Here is a 24,793-nt window from a genome sequence, read left to right on the forward strand (position 1 = left end):
GCCAAGTTGTAGGCATCTATGCTTCTAGCTCTCCTTTGGAATACATGCTCAGTTACTCAACCAGATTCACATATGTTTGTCAGGCCACAGAAGGTCTGGCCACTGACCCACTGACTGGATGGCAGTGAATATGGATTTGGCAAGTTCGTGTCATTTCGGAATGTTTGTTCATGTAGCATCCTGAGTCTTGCGCAGGTAAATAACTAAAGATATTGGAGCAGATGTATCAATGATCAATAATCACTGCAACTTTATTAGTCATTCAAAATGAGCCTGGTGTTTGCTAGCACAAGAAACCAGGGTCTGTATTCTGCATTCTGCTTCCCCAGACTTCAGGGTGATTGGAAACTTCACGCTATTTGCCTGAAAGTAGTGGCAGCAGACTACTGAAAGTCAACATAATATCAATGGCCACACAAGCAGTTTGAAGTATACCCTTTATTAAGTACAAGACAGATCTTTTGATAGACAGAGTAACACAGATTTTTCTTTTACATTTTAAATAGAAAACATACTATCTTTACTAGGTCAATTGTTACATTAACATAAATACAAGAGTCACCATAATTAAAATAAAATGTTAATAGTTTACATTTACATATCAGAGATTGCCATTGAGTTATGTTTTCTGGAACCCATTCAAAACAGTTAAGTGATATACATAGTTGTAAACATCATTGTTAAATTATTTAATATAGTACAATTAAAAGGACACAAAGAAAAATATTTTCTACTGTTTATGTATTTTAAATCTACATTAACATACAAAAACTTGCTTCACAAAGCTTCAACGTTACAGCATGGCATTCATGTTCCATTTGAACTGATCCCTTCTCAAATTGGTGCGGTATTTGAATCGCTGTTTACACAGCTGTGGCGCAAGACGGTATGTAGACTGCTATGCAAGTAGTGCCCCATAAAGCCAAAAAAATATTTAAAATGAAAACCAGCTATAATTGGAATTTATCCTCAATGTTAACTCGGTTTCATTTTTCACAAAAAATGATTTGGCGAGTATAGGCGATCGTTAAATGAACCCATCTGTGTTACTTGGCTGTGTGTGGCAATACAAGTTATATATGCATTTAAATGGGAGTCAAGTCAACCCATAAGAACCCGGACCCATTTCTCCTTAAAGGAAAATTATGAGGGATATAAAACAGACCAAATGGACCACATGGAACACATTTCTTAAATTGTTTTTTGAAATAATACCCCCCACCCCCATGTCACTTAGGGACTTCATGATTTAAAGTCAAGGACAAAGCTGTATAAGTAACTTTCCAGAATATTTAAAGTGTTTGTGCCACCTGTGTCACCGTGGGTTCTTATGGGTTACGGACAAACTGAACCTGACTGAACCGAGAGCAATGTGTGGCTCTCGAAGGGAAATACACTGTAGTCTCTGGACTGAGGTGGGCTTCAAATCTGCCATTTGACACATCATAGACTAAATAGTTAACCCTAACCCTAGCAAAACAGAAAAAAAGCATGGATCTGCTTCGTCATCCTACTCTACAAGAAGGCAGCAAAGATACTTTTTTTTTCTTTCTTTTTTTTCACAACATTTTTGTCTTCTGGAAAAGTAACACCCATTCCCGGCGGCGTAACTGTGTAAAATTCCATGGCGGCCGTAAAGTGATATCTGGGCCGTTGCCTGTGTGAGAAACACAGATTTCACTAAGCGCCACGTCAGTAAAAAATCTCCCCCGGAGGGGAGGTGGTGGAGACAGTCAGGGCTCGGGTTACACCCTCATAGATTTGAGGGGGGAAAAAGAGAAGAGGAAATGAATCCAGTCCCTGGGCTTTTATGAGCAGGGTGCTGAAATAACACACTCAGGAGGAAAAAAAAACTATCGCCCTGGATACGTCTACTTATTCTAGCTGATATGTAACTTGGCAACAGTTGATGTTGGCTTTAATTTTGAAGGTTCAAGGTTGGGGAAAAGTCAATGATTTTTCTTTTTTTTGCAGTTCTAATACCTTTTGTCCGCATGCAGTATGAAAAATGTCTGGATAAGTTGATTGGAGGTGGACACTCTGTGGCAACCGTTGGTCACAAGTATCTGTGACACTGAGAAGCACGCTCACACTTAATTTCCTGACCAGTGAATAACGGTAACAGAGAATGTGGTGTGGCTCAGCACAAATTAAATAATAAGAACAATTCAGTTTCTGTCATTTTGCCTCCTTATGACACCAAATTGCCCCCTGGGTTCTGTCTGGCAACAGAGACGGTGTCCCAGTGGAATCTTTCAGAGAAACTCTTGCAGATCTGCAGATGTACGCTTTAACCTTTCCTCCTATCTCACAGCAAAGATGCACGAAGAAGAGGATGTCACAGGGAGAAGGGTATGTGCCACGCAGCTGCAGGGAAGGAGTCAGGCCAGCAGTGTCGGTGTTCGGACATCAGCTTTTAGTGAGGAACCCCCCTCCTCCAACCACACCACTCTCTCTAGCCCTGCTCCATCACTTCTTCGGTGGGAGGTGCAGCTTTCCAATGGTGTCTCTCTTCAGAAACTTCTTGTTTTCGATCTCACTGAGAGAGAGAGAGACAGAGCACCGGGACGGGTTCTCCCTTCTTTGCAGGATGCTTTCCTTTATGGCGTCCTTGATTACCTGGAGGATGACCACAAGGCTACCTTCATCGCAGACCGTAGAATTTGGAACACAATAATACTCAAGTAATGCATCTTGATCAAGCTGAGGGCATCTGCGCTAAAGTATACTGGTACAAAGCACTGCCCCTTATCAGGTTACCAGTTTTCTCACTAGTTCATTTACAGCACAGAGCTTGTGCACTAATATTACTCCACAATGCTGCCCCAGAGCCTGGGGCAATTTCAGATTAATTCAATTTAAATTGAATTTCAGCGGTGAATGTAACACTCTCAATATACAGTAGTATGAACCACACCAGATATTGCAATAAGCTACGTAGTACACTGAATGGAGTTCAGCAACAGGAAGCTTACACTCAGGATTCTCACATGCATGAAGTAGAACCTAGAATGGTTCAAACTACTATGCATTGGGAGCACTCTTTCCATCCTTGTGTTCTATTGGAGGACAGCAACCATTAACACAAAGTGACTGACACTGACCTCAATGTTGTTGAGGGTGTTGAACTCCATCAGATCGTGCAGCTGGGTGAATGCTTTGTTGGAGTACTGGAAGTTGAACGTGGAGTATGGCGTCTCTGGGTCATCGAAAATGTCAAAGTCGCTGAACTCCCGCTCCTTTTCAGTCTCCCGAGGCACTCCTAGAAAGACAGACAGGAGAGCTTTTTGAAACCTTGGCTTGTCTCAGATGAAGGAACGTACAAAACGTTATGTATTCTTATAAAATTATCATTTTTATGCTTTTCTTCTCTGCATTGCATTTGCAATGGGCAGTCATGTTGTCTACATTTATGCTCATACTACATTCGCTCATGGAGAGTGTAGACAAGCACACTCTCCTCCAATGAAAGTGAAGCCCGCAAGCCATGCTTGCACAGACATGAGTCAGAGGAAGACAGTTCACGTGCAGCTTTACTAACAGATCACAGGTACCAGATCAACCAAAAGGGGTTAGCTAGAGATGTGGATCCCAATGGACTGAACCCTGGGCGACGCTACTGCTAATTATGTGCTGCACTGCAGGGCTACTGGCCTCAGTCGCCACAGACACAGTCAGGATTTGATTCATCTGGACCACTAGAACAGTGCCTTAAAATGATTTCATTTTTAAATTAAATGACATACAGTTTAGTAAACCTTTTCAGTCATCATTGTATCTCCAATTCATTTTTAATATTTAACATAAATTATACCTTACTGTATAGTACACCTTACTGTATAGTGTATGTTAAGTGAACTGCTATTCTTTTACCCACCACTCTTTTACTCACTAGGACTGGCTATGCTAGCTTAGGCCCAAAACATATGGCTGCCTAATATCACTTGCCAAGCTTAGCTTGACTATCCACATTCTAGATGCCAGCACATGAGCATTCAAATGTTAAGGGCATCCAGACTAAACTCAATCAAAAGGCTCACTCTGTATTCCAGCACACTGGTGACTGGAATTTTAACCCAGAAGTAATGTGCTGATAAAATTTACTGGATTCAACCTGACCACCATTGAAAAAAAAGAAAAAAAAAATACTAGCAGGAATGTGGTCTGATGATAAGAAGCACAGTTGAAGGCGAGAGACCATAACGTCTTGGTGAGAGAGAGGAGGAGGGCAAGCTTCGAGGTGATGAACGACATGTTTGCACACACAGTTATCGCAGCTCCGAGAGTGAGATGCAAGGACGGACTCTTAACTCTGCTCGTACAATAATTTTGTAACCCGCATAGCTACGGTGCTCGGAATAGATTAAGGATTCAAACAGTGGAGCGTAAAATCCTTTCCTGATAAAAAGACAGCGTCATAACACTCTATCCTTATCTCAAAGCGACAGTCAGAAGATTAAAGTAAAACCATAAAGCCCGCGTCTTCTGTTATTGGGGAATTGCATGACATGTGGTTTGGGAAGCCTAAACACAAGGCAGCAGAGTAATCGCTTTTGGACCACTGGCAGCGCAACCCTGAGAGTTAAGAAACCATTTCTACGCTTGATCTATGCAGTCTTTTTTCTGTTGCGTCATTCACTGAACACGCTTCCTCATACCAGGTGCTTTGAAGTTCCTGAAGTTGATGTTGGCCAGCACGAAGTGGATGATGGTGGGGCAGTTCTTATCACCCTTCCTAGGCTTGAAGACATAGCACTCCTTCAGACCCTCTCTGTCAAACACTCTGGGGTCAATCTTTGGGAAAGCCAGCTTATTCATCCGTGCCCACTTCTCAGCCAGCAGCAGCTCCTGAAAACAGAACGCAGTCGCAGATAAAAAAAAAGGCAAACAAAAAAAACAAAAGGATATTTACACATGAAAAATAATTGTCCCTTTTTGCCTGCTGTACTGTGTAGGGTGACCAGATGACAAGAATCGAGAGACAGGGTTGGGAAATGTATGTGGTGATCAACAGCATTTTTTTGTGCTGCAGTTTCATGTTTTGAAAATGTTAAACTGCATGACACAATGTAGAAAACTGGAAATGTTTAGGCCTATTCTGTCAATAAAATATATAAATTTAAGGCTGTGACCCCAAATATCTATTTTGAGTTTCTTGTGGCTGCCAGCTTGACCCCCCTTGGTCTCCAGCTCCCTGTCATAGTGTGAGAAACTGAAGAGACAAGATTCCTACTAGTAATATCAAGACTATCTAGACTCAGACAGTGAGTGCTTCTGTTTATGTGTTCCCAATGCAACACTCATTTTTTTTGTTAATGTGGAGGTGAATCACTCCACATTAACAAAACAAAAATCATGCATACATATATTAGCACTTTCAGTAACACTTTACAATAAGGTCACATGAATTGCCATTAACTAACGTAGTTGTTAACTACAAACTACTAAAAAGGTCATCTGTACAGCTTTGTTAATGTATTTGTATGTCATTAATTCATGTTAACAACTACATTAGTCAATGCCAATTCATGTGACCTTATTGTAAAGTGTTACTGCACTTTGGTATACCGCATGTGACCTGTAACATGAAATTTGTGTTGTTATTTTGAATCACGCACTGGATCTTATATTTTCAATTATATTGTGCAATATTTTTTAAATAAAGACATACAAAACCTGATTCTAACTTCTCTATTCTGAGCTTGTGAGAATCGGACATATTTGAGCCACAAAAAAAATGCATGCAATGCAACTTCCTCTCTTAGAAGATCTTGGGTGGATAACAGTATGGTGTGCAAACACGCTTGCTTTTTAAAGTCGCAGGGGATAGCAGACGCAGGAGCGGGGCTGTTGGGCACCTTGAAGGGTGGGCTGGAGTCGCTGGGCCGAGCGGAGAAGTCGAAGGAGATGATGAGGTCCACGCCCCTCTGCGGCCGCAGGATCAGGGGGTACGGGAGGTTATACGTCAGGCCGCTGTCCACCACGTGGATCTTTTTGCTCTTCACGTCCAGAGGCTCGTAAATGCGGTCAAACTCATCCGGGTCTGAAGAACGCAGCCATCACCACAAAGATATTTTAAAACGGGCTTGTTCCGCTGTGTCTGCTTAACCACAGACTCCCTACAGCAACCAGATGGAGCGCTCCTGCACTTCTTTCTGCTCTTACTACAGGAGGAGTTAATGTTGCCATACTGCAATTTATGAGCAATCACAAAGATTTGGCAGAATGCTAAAATGCAACCCAATAAACCTGGAAATGAACACACGTAAAAAGCCTTCCTGCAACAGACTACAATGGAAGACAAACGCAACCCGTGTGTAAATAAAAGGATACAGGTCTAACATGACGCTAAGCTAATCGTCAGTACTGTTAATTCCCCTCTCTGTTTCCCGTAACTCTAATATGTTTTCTTAACCATTCGACGCAAGTCATTCCTTCCTTCTGTAGTGGCATAAAAATGCCACTGAAGTCCTGAGCCCCTTATCTTACTTGCTCACACTGTAAAGGAAGTCAGCTCTTTCGACTTAGGAAATTGTGACGGCAGAGCATCTGCCTATTCTGTTTTCATTGCGTGATTGGCCTCTGTTTGCTTACGGCCAGGCACTGACGGGCTAGGCGTAAGGGTGGGGGACGCTAAAGGTTCGGACTCTGACCTGTGACCGCGTCCACATCCTCCTCCACTGAAGTCTGGAACATCAGGCCGCCGAACGGCGAGAAGGGGAGAGAGGTGTTGAGGTTGAGGCCCAGCATGAAGTTGTGCACCTTCCCGGCCCGCCCCTCGCGGGTATTGAAGATGGTGGAGTCTCCCACCAGGGAGGTGAACATGCGTTGCGCCCAGCTGGCCTGAGCGTGCCGCTGGAACTCCTCCTCCCCTTCTACATTCTCTGTGCCCGCTGAGAGAGGAGGGGGGAGTGTCACTCACGCACCGACACATGAACACAGAAGAACATACAAATGCACACATCTAGACACACACACACAAAGGTACTATCACAGAAAAATATACACCCACATACGCACACAAATTGAGACACGTGCAGGTGCTATCACAGAAGTACACGCACATGCACATATACGCACGCACATACACACATGCATGCACGCACACGCGCTAACACAAAGGTACACGTGAATATACACGCACAACTAGACAATCACATACATGCACATGCACACAGACACATACACATATTATTGCCCCTTTTGAAGCTGTATCGCTGATGACAGTGCACAGTGTGGTGTTACTGAAGGAGATACACACATCACATTCACTGCCACTGCACTGCAATGCAATGCAATGCAGCACTGTCTACTGACAGCTCACACAGAGACCGGAGAATTTTCCTGAGTTCACCTTTGCGCGGCTCCTCATCGTTGTCATGGTTGTCCGCTCCTACGATGTGCTCTGGCTTTATCTGTTCTGAAAACAAACAGACACAAGGACATTTATGAAAATACCCAACAATTTACATGTTCTAAAAAAGATGTCACATGACCTGTGCCTCTATAAATAGCAAGAGATTTTTCTGCGCAGCATAGATTAGTTGGTGGGTAGGAGAGTGTAAAGAAGCAGTGACAGGCAGAATTTGCCTTGAAGGACGCATGCTAGTCTGTGTGCTCTAGGACTGACAACCTGGGAGACAAGGTAGAAGGCGCTCAACTGCCTGGCCTGTCTTACCCAGATCCTCCTCCATGGTGCACCCTCCTGAGCCCGTGTTCTTGACTGCCAGAACTCGGTTGAAGAGGATGGAGAAAGCACTGCCCCACACCCCTGCAAAAAAACATCAACCACAGCTTTTGGTCAAACATCTATTCTCAGATAGCGAACCTTATGCTCTGCTCTTGATTCATTTGCATGTTCCAGAAGATCTACCGTCCTGATGGTTTTCATTGCAACACTAATTTGGCACGCCTGATTCTACTAATAAGCAGCTCATCAAGATATCTAGCTGTTAAATGAGCTGTGCTTTGTTAAGGCTGGAGTGAAAACCTACAGGACAATAGATATCCAAGAACGGGGTTGGGTAGCCCTGCCGTAAGGCCATCACTAGCCAAATGAATAACCCTACACGCGAAGTAAAACCTGTTGCCACTAATATTGTACCATTTTTTCTCTCATTTTCCATTTTCCACACTACACACCACATTACTATAGGACAAGTTAACATAGCAGAAACCTAGGAACCATGGCTGAATTAAACCTACCCACAGCAGATTCCTAACACCTCTGGCCTATTGTCATGTATGTTACTAAAGGACAATGAGACAACTTTTCAGAAGTTTATACTGCATGTTTTGTGCTAAAACTAATAAAGTTGTATTAATATGTAGTAATAATGATTAGGAAAAAGTGATATGACCCCTTAACTCCTTATCCCATTGTTCATTTCTGTGCTGTGTTTTTAAAGGTGACGTACGTCCTCTGCGTGATTTTATCACAGCCTCTCCTTTTTTTCTCGACACCTGCCCCCATGAACACCAGAGGCCATAATGCACACCCACGCTTCCCTCAGATGTGGGGGGAAGGGGGGGCGGGGGTGGTTTCGGTGGGGTGCGTGTTCAATCACATGTTTCCTGTCAGTTAATGACAGGCCAAATTCCTCCATGGTATCATCACCTGATCACTGGAAAATTGGTCACAGCAGGTGTTGCACATCTTCAAACTATGTGATAGTTGATTCATCTGGGTCTGCTGTCAGTCTTTTTGATGGTGTAAAGATCAGTGGTTTGACCTGTTGTGCACTCACTGCTGGTGAACGGAAGCAATGTCCCAGGGTAAAGACCCTTGTGGCGTGGCAACGACCCATGAGAAAGCGCAGACAGTGGGCGTGGCTCTTACCCATGAGGAAATGCAGGGGGTTCTCTTCATACTTCTTCACCACGCTACCCATGAAGAACTTGCTCCCAAAGAGGTCAGGGGTCATGAAAGTGCCATATTTTGCCATTCCTATCTCATACGGGCTGAACTCCACCCAATCTATCGTTTACAACAGACAAAACAGAAAAGCACAAAGCATTAAGCTAGAGCAATCACCACAATCAACAAATGCAATCCCAACAATAACTGAATGGGAGTTTTCCGTACAACTGGAATCCATCCATCCTTTATAGAACCTGGTCAGGGTCATGGCGGGGTGGGGCTGGAGCCTATCCCAGCACACATTGGGCGAGAGGCGGGAATAAACCCTGGACAGGTCGGCAATCAATCACAGGGCACACACACACCATTCACTCACACACTCATACCTATGTCCAATTTAGACTCTCCAGTTAGCATAACCTGCATGTCTTTAGACTGTGGGAAAAAACTGGAGTACCCCAAGGAAACCCATACAGACGAGGGGAGAACATGAAAACTGCACAAGGGATTCAAACCCAGGTCCGTGACGCCCCTGACCTTTTAATGAAGATTTTTAGAATTTTTCAAAGGGCTGTTAAAGCATTACAGTAAATATCTAATATTTCCAGCTATTGAGAGACAGGTGGATGGTAGAGACTCCAGCTTGATGAGTTTGGAGCAATAAGCAATAGAGGAAACACACATTCCACCCAAGCAGGCCTAATTACTGTACCTCTCACAGTAACGACAGATGAACAATTAAGAGCAAATTCATTCCAAGCCAGTACACTGTGTTGCTCTGAGGAACAGGAATAGTCCAGCCCCTCTACATTAGCTACTGCTGGTATGTTATTTATCTTTGAGTTAAAGTGATACAGACAAATGTTTTCAGGGATGTACTGACACAGGAGCAATACTTCAACATGGCCCTGGTATTTACAACAGGTAAAGATCTGCCTTGCCGGCAGTTCACTGCACACAGGAAGAAATGGACTTGTTGCGGAAAGTCAAATGGCTGCCGAGCGAAAACGCATTGGCCCAAAAGTGAGGCCAAAAACATGTGAAGGGGATACTTAAATACTGTGAAACTGACGACCTCAGTCTTCACACATTCTTCACACTGCATAGCAAAGAACAGCACATTTTATTAAAGATATTTGGTACAAGTTCTAAGCACAGCCAATGTGACCTCTGGCTTTATCCTAACCTTATGTTGACTGGCAGCCCAGCTAGGTGATGCATAACTGAATAATGAATATCAATGCAAAATATTTAACATAACCTATTCATGTTCTCTGTGACAAACCAAACTACATACACTGTTGGTTATAAATACTCCGGACTACTTATTTTAATAATCATTCATAATTTTAGGCAGTAGCCTATTGTATGTTTTTTCACGTTTCATACCACATTATGTGCCGTGACAACATTCATTATGGAACCACATCAGAGAGGAAGTCAATCATTACACTTGGGGTTTCTGGCAAACATTTGCCTGTTTCCCAGGTATGCAAATGTACACAAATCCCACTCATAAACAGAATGCGTATTTCTGTGGGAGATAAGCACAAACCTCACACAGGAAACATGTCTGACGGGTCAGCTAAAGGACTGTGCCCTACATGGGGGACACTGTGTCAGCCAAAGCGTGTTTTTCTGCACGTTGGCAACTTTATAAGAAATTAAAGAAACTTTTACCCACCACCCCCTCCTCTGACTGCAAATGTCAGAATGATACTAGAAGCTTCTATAGATCTAATCACCTTCCATGTATGGTACTTCCTGTTGTGGGCAGTGATAAATGAATAAAAAAAGCAACAATCTTATTATCTCTCAGAGGGAGGTGCCATCTTATTTGTGGTAGAATGGGGCAGTTCCCCTTCTAAAGGAGCTTAGTCACAGATGAGTTCAAATCTTCAAAAATTCAAAGAGCCCTGTGTCATCTTTGAACAGTGCCAAGACAAGCTCAGAAAGGATAGCATATGACCGCAAGCCTTCACCCAGTTTTCTCAGGTTAGATAAAATAAAGTCCCTGAAACATTTCGCAAGCAGAATGCCTTGCAAATGTTCTTCACGTTGGGGTGAGTGCTTGTCTTTAAATGCATCTCGAAAAGCGATTACTTAGGTTAAAAAGACATGTAAAAACACAGGGAAAGTATTTGGTTGGACGTACAAAGTGTTTATAAACCAGCGTTGTACAGGCCATTATTTGGTGCACTGTCAGGGGTTATTTTCACAAATTTACCCGCTGTGAGTTTCAGATCCTATTCAGAGAGACTAGACATGACACATGGCAGATGTAAAGTTCACTTTTAAATAAAGGACCGGGTCAGAATACCAACAGACAGAGCAAAGAGAAGAGACCTAAACGGCAAAAGCCCCCCCCCATACCTGCAAACATCAGCTCAGAGACGTCGGGTTTGACATGGAGACAGGTGAACAGCGGCAAAGGACTCTGTCCCTCGTTCACCTTCTCCTGCATCTTGCTCAGCTTGGAGTTCATGCGCTGGAACGCAAGGGAAAACACAGAAAAGGGTAAGCCGTTTGGAAAATTTAAAGCTATTGGGCGGTGATGAGGGGACTTGGCCTGTAAGCAGAATGCTGCTGGCTTCTGTCTGAAACAGGGCAGAGCATAGCGTAATGCACGTCGCTCCCACAAGAATGCAAGGAAGCGTAATGAGAAAAACAGGCTATTCAACCCCTCTGAGTTCATCCTTTCACCTGTAGTTACTGTAAGGAAACATCCTGCACTATATTAAGTGTGGCCTTGAACACCCAAACTGAAGGCCTTTTGCAGCACTGAGTATAAGAGCAATGCTAAGTTATCACATACATTAATAATGAATTCCCTGTGTGAAAGGGCTCTCATCATAACCAGTCTGATATCCACACTGACATTCAGTGCAAAGAATACATCATACTACAGACGTTCTAACTCAAATTGTGAAAAACCATCACAAGCCCATATAGGTCATTGCAATCATTACAATCAGGTTTCTGCTAGGTCTCCTGATAAGCCTGATACACGTAAAGCATAAGTCATTCCATATTGAGCTTAGCTGAAATACTTCCTCATATCAGTGAAAGATTTACCAGCATGCAGGATATTTTATTGTCTCCCCAGGTTTGAATAAGAAGCAGTGTTGGGGAGAACACAGGAACTGCCGCAGGGGCCGAGTTTCAATTTCAACCTGAAATTATGGGCTGAAGCAGCTACAAACAGTAAAAGGAAATAAAACTCCAGCTGGGGGCCTTGTAATATGTCTTCACTTGTTCTTTTGATATCCCACATTTGATCATTTTGAAACTACACTGCCACTGCTGTGGCAAAGCAGAGATTTTCATTTTATTTGTGCCCCAAATCCACAAGACCTAGGTTATATTCATTTTAGAGTATACACATGATTCATATTGTCTTAAACAACTCCGTAAACTACTGAATGTTCCAATGTAATGCCCCACTTTGGATTTAAACTAGCAACCTCTCACTTGCAAGCAAAGGTGAGCCGTGGGAGTTGAAACAGGCCCCGACGTGCAGTGGGGCCCCAAACGGCCACGAGAATTTTTAAAAAATGTTAAGATTTAAATTTTAGGTTTCCCTAAAAACAGCCATGCATTTGCCATTCACGGCTCTGTCATGGCACAATTGACTACTTTCCTGAACTTCCATAGGAAGAAACATTTTAGGTTAGTCTGATGCAAGCATAGCACCAACAGGTCTCCGAAATCTTTGCTGTATGATGTATGTTTGTAAGCTTTTTTAAATTAATAAAAAGATTTTACAGCAATGGAAACACATAGCCTACATGACGTTTAATGTTTGTTTTTTGAAACACGGTTTTCAGTTTTCAACACTTTCCAGTTTTTTTTTGTGAATACGGTTCAGAGTTTACTTCTTAAGCTTTTGGTGAAGGTGAAATTCCAGCATTAGGCCCATACAGGCAAGTGGCTGGTGGACCAGCGGTGAAAGGAGAGGGTCTCATGATAGAGCTTTGAAACAGGCCCCCATGGACCACAGAATGTCTCTGCTTGCAAGACCAGTTCCCTGACCACAACACCGTGAAGCGGCCACTAGACTTTGGTAGTCTTGCTCCCTCACCACTGGTGCCACCAGTACCCTTATCTGCCACAGGTTCTGTATACAGCACCCCACTGTATGTGGACATCTCCCCAAAGAGCATTCGACCTGCGCTTACACCACAGCGGTGACCATGGCATAGCAGCTGCCTGATTAGATACCAGCAGAGGAAACCCACGCGGTGGACAGATAGGGCACACGCAAACGCGCTAGCGCAGATAATGTACGCCGCAGCAGTGACTCAGAGAATACCAAATTTCACCGTTCGCCATTTCCCAAGCTCTTGTTATGCATAATATTATCCCGCTTGTTAGTTCCTTTCTATTGGAATGTCACTGCTGCTTGACTGTTGCGTAAGCATTTTAATGAGTGACACAACAATGGGTGATTAGTGTAATGTAAGTAGGTCAGGGGACTGGGGGTGCTGGGGAGTGTGGTGGGGGAGGGATTTTGGGGGAGGAGAAGGTGGCATCTCTCACCCCAGGGATCAGTGTCTCCCCAATTAGCATGCCGAAGATGTCGGTAAAGGTGACGGGCTGGCCGCCGGCCTTCTTGGTCCACAGGGACTTGATGTACTGCTTGATGTGCTGGGGCATGAGCAGCCGAAGCGGGTTGCTGCTCACGCTGTTCATCAGCTCCTGGTTGATCTCCCGGGGGCCCTTGTTGGGGAAGTCTGGGTGGGAGTACAGCATCGACATGTACCTGAAGCCCGACCCCCCAGCCCCCCACAGGGACAGAGAGAGACATCGTTAGCCCCTGCAATTCGTCCTTCCCACCACCCCCTCATCCCACGCAAGGGAGGCATATGGTGGTGGGTTCGTCCCAACAAATCAACTGACCCCACCACCTCCGTTTCGCCTGCTTGTGTCAGACAGCGCCACATCTCATTTTTACAAACAAGAAGATTCTCACTTCCGTCCTACTAGCTTCAATACTTCTGAAAGAGGAATTTACTCTATGTCATAAATCAGAACACTTCAATATGTTGCCCAGTAAATAAACAGTGTGACAATTCTTCACTTCCAACTGTTTAAAAAGGGTAAGCAGGGCTGCTCTCAGAATTACAAAAATATGACCGATATCATACATATTGCTAATCTGAGCTTTAAATTAGAGTTCTGAGGTACAATACAGTAAATACATATGCAAGAAAAAGAGTGTAGCTGCACACATCAAACAAACAATTAGTCAACGCTTCAAGCAAAGCTCCTTCAGAAATTCTGTGATCCAACTATACACTTCTGCTGAGTTGTACTTTCACATAAAATAAAAAATAAAAAACATTTAAAGGGTGCTTGCTCTGCCAGTGGGTTGGATTACGGCTGTCCTATGAGAAAAGCAATCACAAGCACCCGGGACCTGGGGACCGGGGCCACACCTCGGCCCCAGCATTACACTCACCAGGTGGATCCTGATAGCCCAGCGATGTATGTGGCGCAGTCCAGGACTCCAGACTCGTACAGGGCCTTCATCACCCCAGAGAATCCCACCATGGCCCGAAAGCCTCCCCCTGATCCTACGATGGCGATCACAGGCACCTGTGCACACACACAGGGGAGATAGGACACGCTCATACACAAACGCTCACATACACGTTCACAAATACACACAAACAAACATAAGGGAGAAGGTATGCATACAGAAACATGTGCATACTCTTACATCTGTCTTCAATGATAAGTATCTTCCTGAGTCCTCTCAAGCCTAATGAACTGAACAATCACAAAGCCACTGCCTGGCTGGTGGCTTAGATAACAGTCCAGTGCACCCTAATAACATTCTGTAGGGTTATTATATGGCTGGCTGAATGGCTCTGTTAACAGTATGTTCGTTTACATAACTGCTGAATCCTGCATTTTTGCATGAGGCCATGAACAGCCAAGCTTGTGCTCACCCCCCAAAACAAGACTGCACTGCCAAAAATGCTTACACAGTCACCCTTCTGTCAGGAATGAGCACCATCCAAACACAGTCCAATTAGTGGACCCCAGCTTCACCAGAAAGATAATGAGGAGTCCTTCACTCCTGCTGGGCTGCACATTGGGTCATACGCATAAGTTCACACACATATATTTACACTTTGGTTTCACTGTGTAGAAATTGGAGCACGTTTCATACATGTAATTTCTACATGGTGAAACCAAATAGCATAAAAATACCTCTTACTAAAAAGCTGAGAACCTGCACATCCGCATGTGAATTGTGGATTTGATTACAAATATAAAATTGTGGCGTACAGAGCCAAATCAAGAAAAACTATGGACATCAAATACATACATCAAATACATACATACATACATACATACATACAGCACATACAATACATACAGAAAACCTCTGTGAGCTGAGTGGTGGATGGCAAACATACCTCTTGAGGCGAGCTGGGCAGGAACTGGGCTTTCTCCATGTTCAGCAGCTTCTTGATCCCCAGCATGGCTCTGTCTCGCCGCGTCTGCCTGTACAGCTTCTCCTTGTCGCACAGTGCCATGCTGAAGCGCAGGTCGGTGGAAGAGCTGCAGACAGGCACGAGGAACCCGTCCATTTCATGTTTTTATTTCCCCCATTTTGGAGCAGCCATGAAAATTAGAAGCGAAACCAGATAGACAGTTCACTCAGCCCACCAGTTGGGCTGTGCAGTCACTGCATTTAATTAGCGTGAATCCTGCTCAGACTGTGTATGTGGATGCAGGCACCCGATCGATAAGAGGAGCGGCTCTGGTGTTACAAGAGGGGGACAGTCATGCTGACTGAAACCCTCTCCCCCTTGGGGGTCACTATAGCCAATTATGAGCTGCCCTTTGGATCAACACTTGTATGGTCAGGATTGGAGACCATGGGCCATGGGGTTCACCATGGGGTTCATCACACAATAAGAAGCAATGTTCAGCAAGAACATTTTTGAAAACATGAAACTGGCTCTCCCTCAAGTTACAAAAATCAAGAAAAGCCCAGTTACAGTGTGGCTTTTATAACCACACTACACACTTGTAAGCTACACACGCTTGTGCTTAACAGATGAGAGGGCCTGAAGCACTCAATGACCTTCATGCAGTTGGTTTGGTACCTCTATGTGAAACCAGTAGTGGGTCTGGTAGCATAAAATAGCAAAGACATTAGTAACCACAGACATTAAGGGAGAGCAGCTTCTAGGTTTAATGTGATCTGGCTGCTGGTCAAAGTAATCTGAAATAGGAAGCAGAAATGCCCAGCCCTTCATGGGAGATTTCACAATGATAATTTGAAAAATGACAACTGTAAAGCAGGTCCGAGAAATGACAACGGTGTGGGAAAAATCCATTTACAAACTGTTGCAGTAATATTTGCTGAGTAATGATGCAGTGGCATTTTTGTTGGAGCTGTGGTTCTGAGAGCAGGCTTTACAATGATAACAAGCCTGCATTTGAAATGCATGCCTGTTCTGATGTTACTGTATTTTCACCCCCTTTTTTAAACCAGGGACTCATTTCACAAAAGTTACAAAGCTGAGACCTGTGAGATGTGACTCTTTCTGAAAGTTTCAGATAGAAATCGCAACTGCAAGCCAAGAAACACATCGCAAAGCACGTTCATACTGTATATACACGCAGCAAATCAGCAATCGTTCTCATACCCCTGCCTCGTTTTGGCTCTGTATCAAACTTTTGCATTTGTGTCCAAAACTGTAGCACTACTCTGCTCTATGTGGGCTGGCCATGGGTGTCAGGAGCCAAAGGATATCGGGGGTGAAAAACAGGTGCTATTCTGTTTCTACTGACTCAGATTGGCACCAACTGGCACTTTTTCATATCCACACTTTAACCAAACCAGCTTTGAAACAAAAAGTTCTGAAGTTGTCATACATACCAAACTTCCAGTGTCATCTCAAGGTATACCTTGGTTGCCTAGTGAAACAATGCAAATGGTAGTTATTGTAAGACTAGTGACACACATACAGTATGTGTGAACAACTGCCAGTGATAGCAGAAGATATAACACATTGTCTCTGCCAGAGCTAGCTGACTGCTAAAGAGATAACTGTAATAATACTCCAAGTATTTGTCCCGCAAGCTTGGCTTTTCACAGTGCCTGGGTTTCTTTGCAAAAAAATGCGAAAGAATACTCCAGACTCTTACTTTGCCAATCTGGAACGGGACCAGCTCCGGCTGGCCCACTTTGATTTTGGAGATGGGATATGACGTGGTCCCCAGAGTCTCGTCCATTACGTAGTTTGCATCCATTAGGGTCAACTGCGTGGATAAAGAATGAGGCAGAACAATCACCAAATCAGATTAAGTGGAAAAAAAATGTTTCGTAAGTGCTCTGGAATGTGTCTGGTATACACTTCGTCAAACATTTAAGTCAAGAAACAGGCATCAAAATAAACATTTGTATATAAAACTAGTTACTGAGTTAAAATCTGACAGTAAAGCAGGAGTTTTTCCAGACACATAAACATGTGCATGAATACACTTGGCTAAAACGACACTTTACAAAAACTTGCATTTGGAATTTGAGTTTGTACTTCCTCAACAGCAAACCCCCAGCCGAGGGTTCATAACCTTATAAACCAGCGATCTTATTTCCTGGTCCTGGAGAGCTGCAGGGTCTGCTGGTTTTTGTGGTCACTCGGTACTTAATGCAGTCTATTATACAGTTAACTCACGTCACCTGGTTTTTTGGGTCTGAATTGGTTGCTGATGCAACAAAACCCAGGAGACACTACTGTCCAGGACCAGGAATGAAGATCATTGGTATAAACTGTACGATGTCACACTGATTCAACTGTAAGGCTTTACCTCCAGGATATTCTCCTGATTAGGGTCCAATATGAACTCAAAGGTTTCATTCCACTCCGGGTTCACATTATTGTCTATATGGCGTGTCCGTTTTCTGCTCTCTGGGGCAGTTGGGATGCACAGCTCCACATAGGGGTCTGGAGTATCCACTACACACACACGCACAAATATAAATGCACACAACCACACACAAAGATACCACAGACACAGGGACATAATATGTATGTATGTACACACAATTCAATCTATTATTAGCTGTTTTAAAGGTCACAAGGTCACACCCTTAGGTACAGCTTTGAAGAGCTTTACAAGCTGACAACTTTCATCACATAAAATCCCTATGACACACCCTGCAATTATGACACAACAGGTATAGCCTGACAGCATCCGCTTGACCTTTTGCTGCATATCAGATTACTCACAAATGTCTACGCTGCTCATTGTTTATGATTATGAATTCTGAAAAAAAAATCTCACAAGTACCTTACTGTATATTATATAGTTAATTTATGACCATAGCACACTGTGACAACATTAACAGGTGGAGGTTATGCAAAGACATTCAACCCAAATACTTACATAGGTCACCCAAAGCCCCTTTAGTGACATTCTCAGCACGCACTACGGTCACTTTGAATCTGTGTGAGTACTGGTGCTCTACCTGTAAAATACACCATGATACTATCATGTAGATTTTCCTTATTTTATCAGATGAAATGCATCAACGTACTGTCTGCTGTTTGTAATTTCCAGAGTGATAGGCTTGATAATCCAAGATATCGGCATATGTTATTGATTCTTATTCAAAGTCAGGTTGTATTTCCCAAAAGACTTTACATTAAAATTTTTAAGTGTCCTTTGGGAAATACAACCTGAATATACAGCAACAGGGAACATGCCTGAGGAAGCAGGCTTCCAGATGCAAAGCATTATCTGGAGCAGTTATTTTCCGCAACAGCTGCAAAATATGAAACAATCCCCAAAATATGTAGCATGCAAGTGATCAGAGTTACCAGTTTCACTTTTCCAAAAATATAAGATTTCAGTGCATTCGGTGATGCTGACATATAGGATGCACACACACACACACATACTCGTCATGCACGCTGATATGGCGAGAAGAGTGGAGTGGCGATGGTCAGCTGTGCACATAGAGGCAATTCAAGGTGTCATATTACGATATTGTCAATATCAAGTGATTCTTTGTAAATTTGAAAAGCACAGTTCATGTATGTTGTGCTTCCACAGAGAATCACAATAAGGTGCAAGTGATTAAGTTCTGTAAAGCTGCTTTGTGACAATGCCTTTTGTGAACAGCACTATACAAGTGAAAAGGTGAATTGAATTAACTGACAAAACACAGACAAGTCATATGGTTTCACATCTACATCCACTTCAGCATGCTGTCTGCACAGGGCTAGAGTGTGATTCACACCATATACTGTTGGCTAGCACTTGCTTTGAAAATAACTATGAAAGCGTTCTAACACTGGTCTTAAGTTTAACAACAAAAGTGGCATCTGGGAGGTTTTTACACCTTTGCTGTGGTCCACATAATATTCAAAAATATTAGCCAATGAAATACAAGATCAACCATTAAACACTGAAAATATCTGAAAAATTGTAAAATAAATAAATAAATAAATAAATCTACCATCATTACAGAGTAGATGCAGACTGATGTTTGTAAAAACACCAAGAAACAGAATCATATGTATATGTTAGGCGAATTCATCAAGCTACAGCTTTTCCCTGAGGAAGTTGAATGATAGGTGTTTTAGACTTACTATGATGTATTGATAGGGATCTATGGAAGACATTGTCCGTTGCTGGGGAGTAGCTCTTCAATGAAATCAGATAACCGGGCGTCCTTATGACGGGTAGCAGCATCCAGTGGCCCTGGGAATAGGCTATAAAACATGAAACTTAAAGTTACAATCTCGAAGATTTCAGTTTCGTTCTTTGGCGGTACCAATGGCGAGAAGCGGTAATTGCAGGTGTGTTTTTGGACCTCACTTCCCATAGATCCAACCGGATCCAACCAGTGTCGCCTGTGTGACGTCAGTCAGTTGGCACCTGGGCCACTCCAACTATAGCCGCGTTTCCACCGCAGGAACTTTACCCCGGAACTAGGAACCTTTTGAGGAACTCAGTGCGTTTCCACCGCAGGAACTAGGGTCTAAATTTATTTTATTTTTACTTTATTTTACCCCCCAAAACGTTCCTGCTCGGGGGGTAGTACTTTCCATAAGTACAGGAACCTTTTGGGTGGAGCTTGCAGCGTTGAACATTTCTGATTGGTCGAGTACTCGCAGCATTTTTTTGTATTTATTTTTGAAAATATGCAGCCGCAAACCAATTTATTTTCATAATAACTTCAAATCAAACTTGTATGTTATGCGGCTCAGTAGCCTAGTTTTGGTTATAGCCTGCCAACGTCTTGGAATTATAACGTGTGCTCTTCTGTTCTTTTCTTGTTTTAGTAGGCTATTCGTTTTATAAAATGCTAAGCATTCGTGCTGGGACAGCATATTACGTAGGCTACCAAAACATTCAAACGGATTAATTCGGTTGCTGAATATTTTCTTCCGGATTTTCTTTTTACACTTACTATTTACTGAATAAAAAATGGTTGTTATACAAGTAACGTCATGTACATACTCATTCATTGTCTAACATTAGGCTAACTCAAGCTGCCTTTACACTGCCGAGCCGGGTTAAAATGCTGTAGTAGACCTGGGGTAGAATTACTAAAATTAGTGATGATCAATTTCCACAAACGTCCTCTATCCACCTTTTGCTCGGTATGAACATCTTTACACTGCAGAGAAGAATTCGCGGGATTCGCTGTGGCTCGTGCTATTATGTATATCGTGCATCATCATCGTGAATGATTGTTGTGTGATATTTTTGAAACAACTGCCTTGTTGTTTCTGGTTTTGCTAGCTAAACTGTTCGAGAATAAAGCTGAGCTGGGTGTTAAATTAGCAATCAGAATAAGAATAATAAAACAAAAACAAAGGAGATTTCATCAAAAAAGGGCATCAAGGCTGAAGGAACATATGAGGAAGCGTAATAAAATAACAACGCTAATCCATACTGCTGTATTCTTTTATTTAGTTTTCTCCGGCTTGACATCTTTACACAGAAATCAGACTCGGCTCTGCTCCACCTATACCCGGGCTTATATATTCATGAAATCGATGGCAATGTAATAACGGTAACGTTAAGGCCAGTTAAGATCAATGATTCGCAACAAGACGAAACGGTTTTAGAATGTTGCAGAGAAAATTGCAGCGGTGTGAACTGGTTAGTTGCAGAGCCTCTGAAGCCTAAGCCTCTAGGGTCTCAAAAGACCCACATTGTCAAATCGCCAAGTGCAGCTTTAGAACGTTTACAATCAGACGTCTTGGAATTCTGCAAGTTGCATCCAGTCTCGTTGCGAATCATTGATCTGAACTGGCCTTTAGTTAGCTACATTACATTTTTACATTATAGGCATTTAGCAGACGCTCTTATCCAGAGCGACGTACAACAAGTGCATAGGTTTCATGATGTAGAGGCGCAAAAGAAACAATTAGCTACACTGCAACGCTGCAACAAGGTAGTATTGCATTCGAGAGACGGTTTGCGAGGTCGGCACAGGTCGGTAGCGTTTTTTCTAATCGTTAGCTGACATTAGATTGTGTTAATTACATTAGCTAGCTAGCTAATGCAACGTTACCTGATATGAGAGACGGATGCTGTGCTAAACTAATGTTGCCTTTCTTGACATGGTCCGGTAGCTAGCGTTAGCTGTGCAAATAGCTATGTAATTTAGTAACTTTGCATTGTCATCAAATGTAATACGAAATGTACATCAACAAATAATATGACCTCTCATGTTACACAAAAACTTATTAGGGTTCCATAACATCCCCCCCCCCCCTTTAACGCTAGCAGACACCGGAAAAAACAGTAGGCCGCTCACACACAAGTGAGTTGAAGAGCAAGCCTGTTGCGTTAGCTCCACCTACCCTCTCTGGCGGACCAACCACTGATGGGTGATGGCAAACACGTCACTATCTATGAGCCGCTTGTGATTTTTTTCCCGGGAATGTCGCCACAGACACCCAGTTCTTTAATCATAAATAATAATAATATAAATTAATATAATAATAGGTTCAATCACCATTGTGTTACCTAATTCAGCGATAGATAGTGACTTAACATACATTTATTTTAATGAAAATCTTCGAGATTATTACTTTAAGGTAAAGGAGTCAATATTCAATGATGAATAATGAATAAACAAGTTTACCTTACAGCAACCAGAGAAAGTGCATAAATAACGCACGTTGTAGCAGTCATTGTCCACGCTGTGAACACCCAACGACCTAGCGGAGTTGACGAGCAAACTGACCATTCCATAATGCGACACAAACATACATCGTGAAAGAGGTCCCAAGTGACCACGACAACCTGCACGTCGGGCAGCCACAAATGGCGCATGCGTTCCGTTTTTATCGTTTTTGCACGAAGGACGCTTGGTTTTAAAAGCAATAATTGTGCCTGGAACTCGTGATAATCACGGCCTTCTCAGTCCAGTTATTTTCGATATAAAGGCAACATTATATCTGTAAATATCTACTTAAACTGTACAGTGTAAACAAGAAAAGAACGAGAAATTAGATTCTGGTGTTGACAAATTATTAGCCCATATTTTACAGACAGTATTGACTGAGCAAGATGCCATTACGTGGCTTCTAAGGAGCATACTTCCGTTTTTCCTAACAACAAGATGACTATAAGAATTGACATATCAGTTAGGCCTATAGTTTATGCGATAATAAACAAACAAACAAATAAACACATAAATAAAATAATAAATGTTATTTGCACAGTTTTTTAGGTAGCGTGGTTAAATGGCATGTACAAAGAAAAAATGAACCACGATTTAAGCACCTTAAAAAAAAACACTGCAGGCCAACTGACTTGTTTTATTGTTGCTGATAATAATTGGGCTACAACGCAAGAATTAGGTTCAAAATCATATGACACATTTTTGGGACAATTATTTTTAATTGAACGCAGTGCTTTTAGTTCCATCTCGTATGATAGAACTAACAACATTTAAAGTTAGTCCAACTTACATTTAGAAATACCCTACCAGTTCTTCCAACGTTACATAAGTTAGGCAAGCTAAAACTGCTTTGTTTTTCTTTCTATCCAACGACAGAATGTCTATAGATTTGTTTTAATTTAAATTTTTAAGTTTCTAAAACAACTTATTCCGCCTTTTGCATGCGAGCTAGCTATTTACAAACACCTATACTGTTCGTACCGTGTCGCTCAATCGAGGCTACCTGTGGTAGATGTCCTACGAGGGAGACATTGGATAGGATACCAACTTAGGAAATAATTCTTCAAGGTTCCCGACAGTTGAACAGAATAAAACTCTAGTGGCTAACCACCAGTATGTATTTGAAACTGTTTTAACTATTAGGATTGTGAGGAAGCAAGTCGCATAAACATACCTTGTCGATTATTCAAGTCATAAATGTAGCGTAAATCGCGTTCCTTTAGTGCAGATCTTAGCTCGAAGCGCAGATGAAATGAAAGGAGGTGCTATGTGTCTTCCTTGATAGCCGTGTACACCCTCACTTCATGCCGAGAGTAATAGGAAGTCCATTTTCAGAACGTACAGGCACTGAGGTCGATTAAAAAACTACAATCTTGCTCGCCGATTCTTAGTGAGAAACGCAGCTACAATTAATATATTTGCGGAATATTGACATTTTTATGTCTGAGTAATCTCAGAATATACTTAACATTGCCTGAACCTGTGTGTAATGCACAGTAACTTGTATGCAAAATATATCTAGTGTTACTCATGTGTTCACCACTGTAGGTTCAATGGAATTAATGAGAAACAAAGCCACGCATTTCCTTAAGTGCAGGCTTTACAAATCTACATTCGTTCTACTTAGGACATCCAAGAAAGTCAGTGTAGCCGTGTGGAGACTCATTCGCTTCGGTCGCATACGGCGGTCTCCACGAGAGGGCGCAAAAAGCCAATTTACCAAATCGGCTACGCGCGGAATTTTTGGATTGGCGTGGGGTTTGAAATAAAATAAAATGGAGTTGTCGTGCTTCGCATTTTTCATTCTTGTTTAGAAAAACGGGTAAATATACATACAATTATTGCAGTTCCCAATAATAAAACCTAAGATCGGTATTTAATAGCCTTAATATTTATTTATTTATTGGTTTGTTTGCGATAACTTGACATATAGAGACAAATTTACCCCCTGTAATTTAGCACATAGAGGTCTAGCCTAATTATTCGCCATCATAATTTGTTTCCGGTAAAGTAATGTTATTTCTCTTTTGATTTCGGCTGGCAGTGGCACCTGTGGCTTATATAGTGTGATTGGAGGTAAACTGAAAAGCTATCCATGTTGTAGGTGTACACACGTGGTTAAATGGTTTATTTGGATTGCTCGGTAGTTTTTCAAATAACTTTTCTCTTGGAGAAGAAAAAAGATTTCTTTCTTTCTGTGTAGTTGTGTGGCATTTTGGAAACAGCGCGATATAGCGTATCAAACCTTTACATTGCAAGTCTGTAGGCTGATATTCCTACATTTTTTCTCGTCAAGGCCGAAATTGATTTCACAAGATCAACTCTTCAGGCTTGAATAGGATTCTCAGTAATTCCGGTATGATGAGATTTGTAAATCCTGAAAGCATCTATTATGTAGGCTGCAATGCTGAACAAGGAACTGCATGTAATTGCAGTTTTACCTTTGGTTTTTCAGTCTCCTTCACTACACCTGGCCGTTTTTGTCCCCCTTATATAGCCTGCATAAATCAGATGTAACATTTGTCATAAAGCGCCTGACATGTTTATAATAATAATAATAATAATAATAATAATAGGCTATTAACAATAACCATGTAGCCTACTGCTACTAATACTACTACTGCTAACAACAACAACAACAACAACAACAATAATAATAATAATAATAATAATAATAAAAACCACTCTAAGTGTCATTTTCATAATTTCATTAAATCACTTTTTTAAATATTAGAATTTCATAAGATCGCATAAAA

At 42.2% G+C, this 24,793-nt stretch overlaps 1 protein-coding gene across 1 annotated transcript; it reads right to left on the reverse strand.

Moving 5' to 3' along the window:
- Nucleotides 1–423: 423 nt before the first annotated feature.
- Nucleotides 424–23,609, reverse strand: pla2g4aa (phospholipase A2, group IVAa (cytosolic, calcium-dependent)). The gene is made up of 18 exons (XM_035422840.1): nt 23,212–23,609; nt 19,483–19,605; nt 18,275–18,356; nt 17,696–17,844; nt 17,033–17,146; nt 16,764–16,801; nt 15,289–15,433; nt 14,322–14,458; nt 13,400–13,622; nt 11,234–11,348; nt 8,840–8,977; nt 7,679–7,771; nt 7,355–7,420; nt 6,654–6,893; nt 5,859–6,043; nt 4,659–4,848; nt 3,105–3,262; nt 424–2,619 (listed from the first exon to the last, which is right to left on the reverse strand). Exons 2-18 carry the CDS (start codon nt 19,513–19,515, stop codon nt 2,470–2,472), a joined length of 2,256 nt encoding a protein of 751 aa, XP_035278731.1. The 5' UTR covers nt 19,516–19,605; nt 23,212–23,609; the 3' UTR covers nt 424–2,469.
- Between the last annotated feature and the right edge of the window lie 1,184 nt (nt 23,610–24,793).

This window comes from Anguilla anguilla, chromosome 6 (genome assembly GCF_013347855.1).
Source record: "Anguilla anguilla isolate fAngAng1 chromosome 6, fAngAng1.pri, whole genome shotgun sequence".
Classification (NCBI taxonomy): Eukaryota; Metazoa; Chordata; class Actinopteri; order Anguilliformes; family Anguillidae; genus Anguilla; species Anguilla anguilla.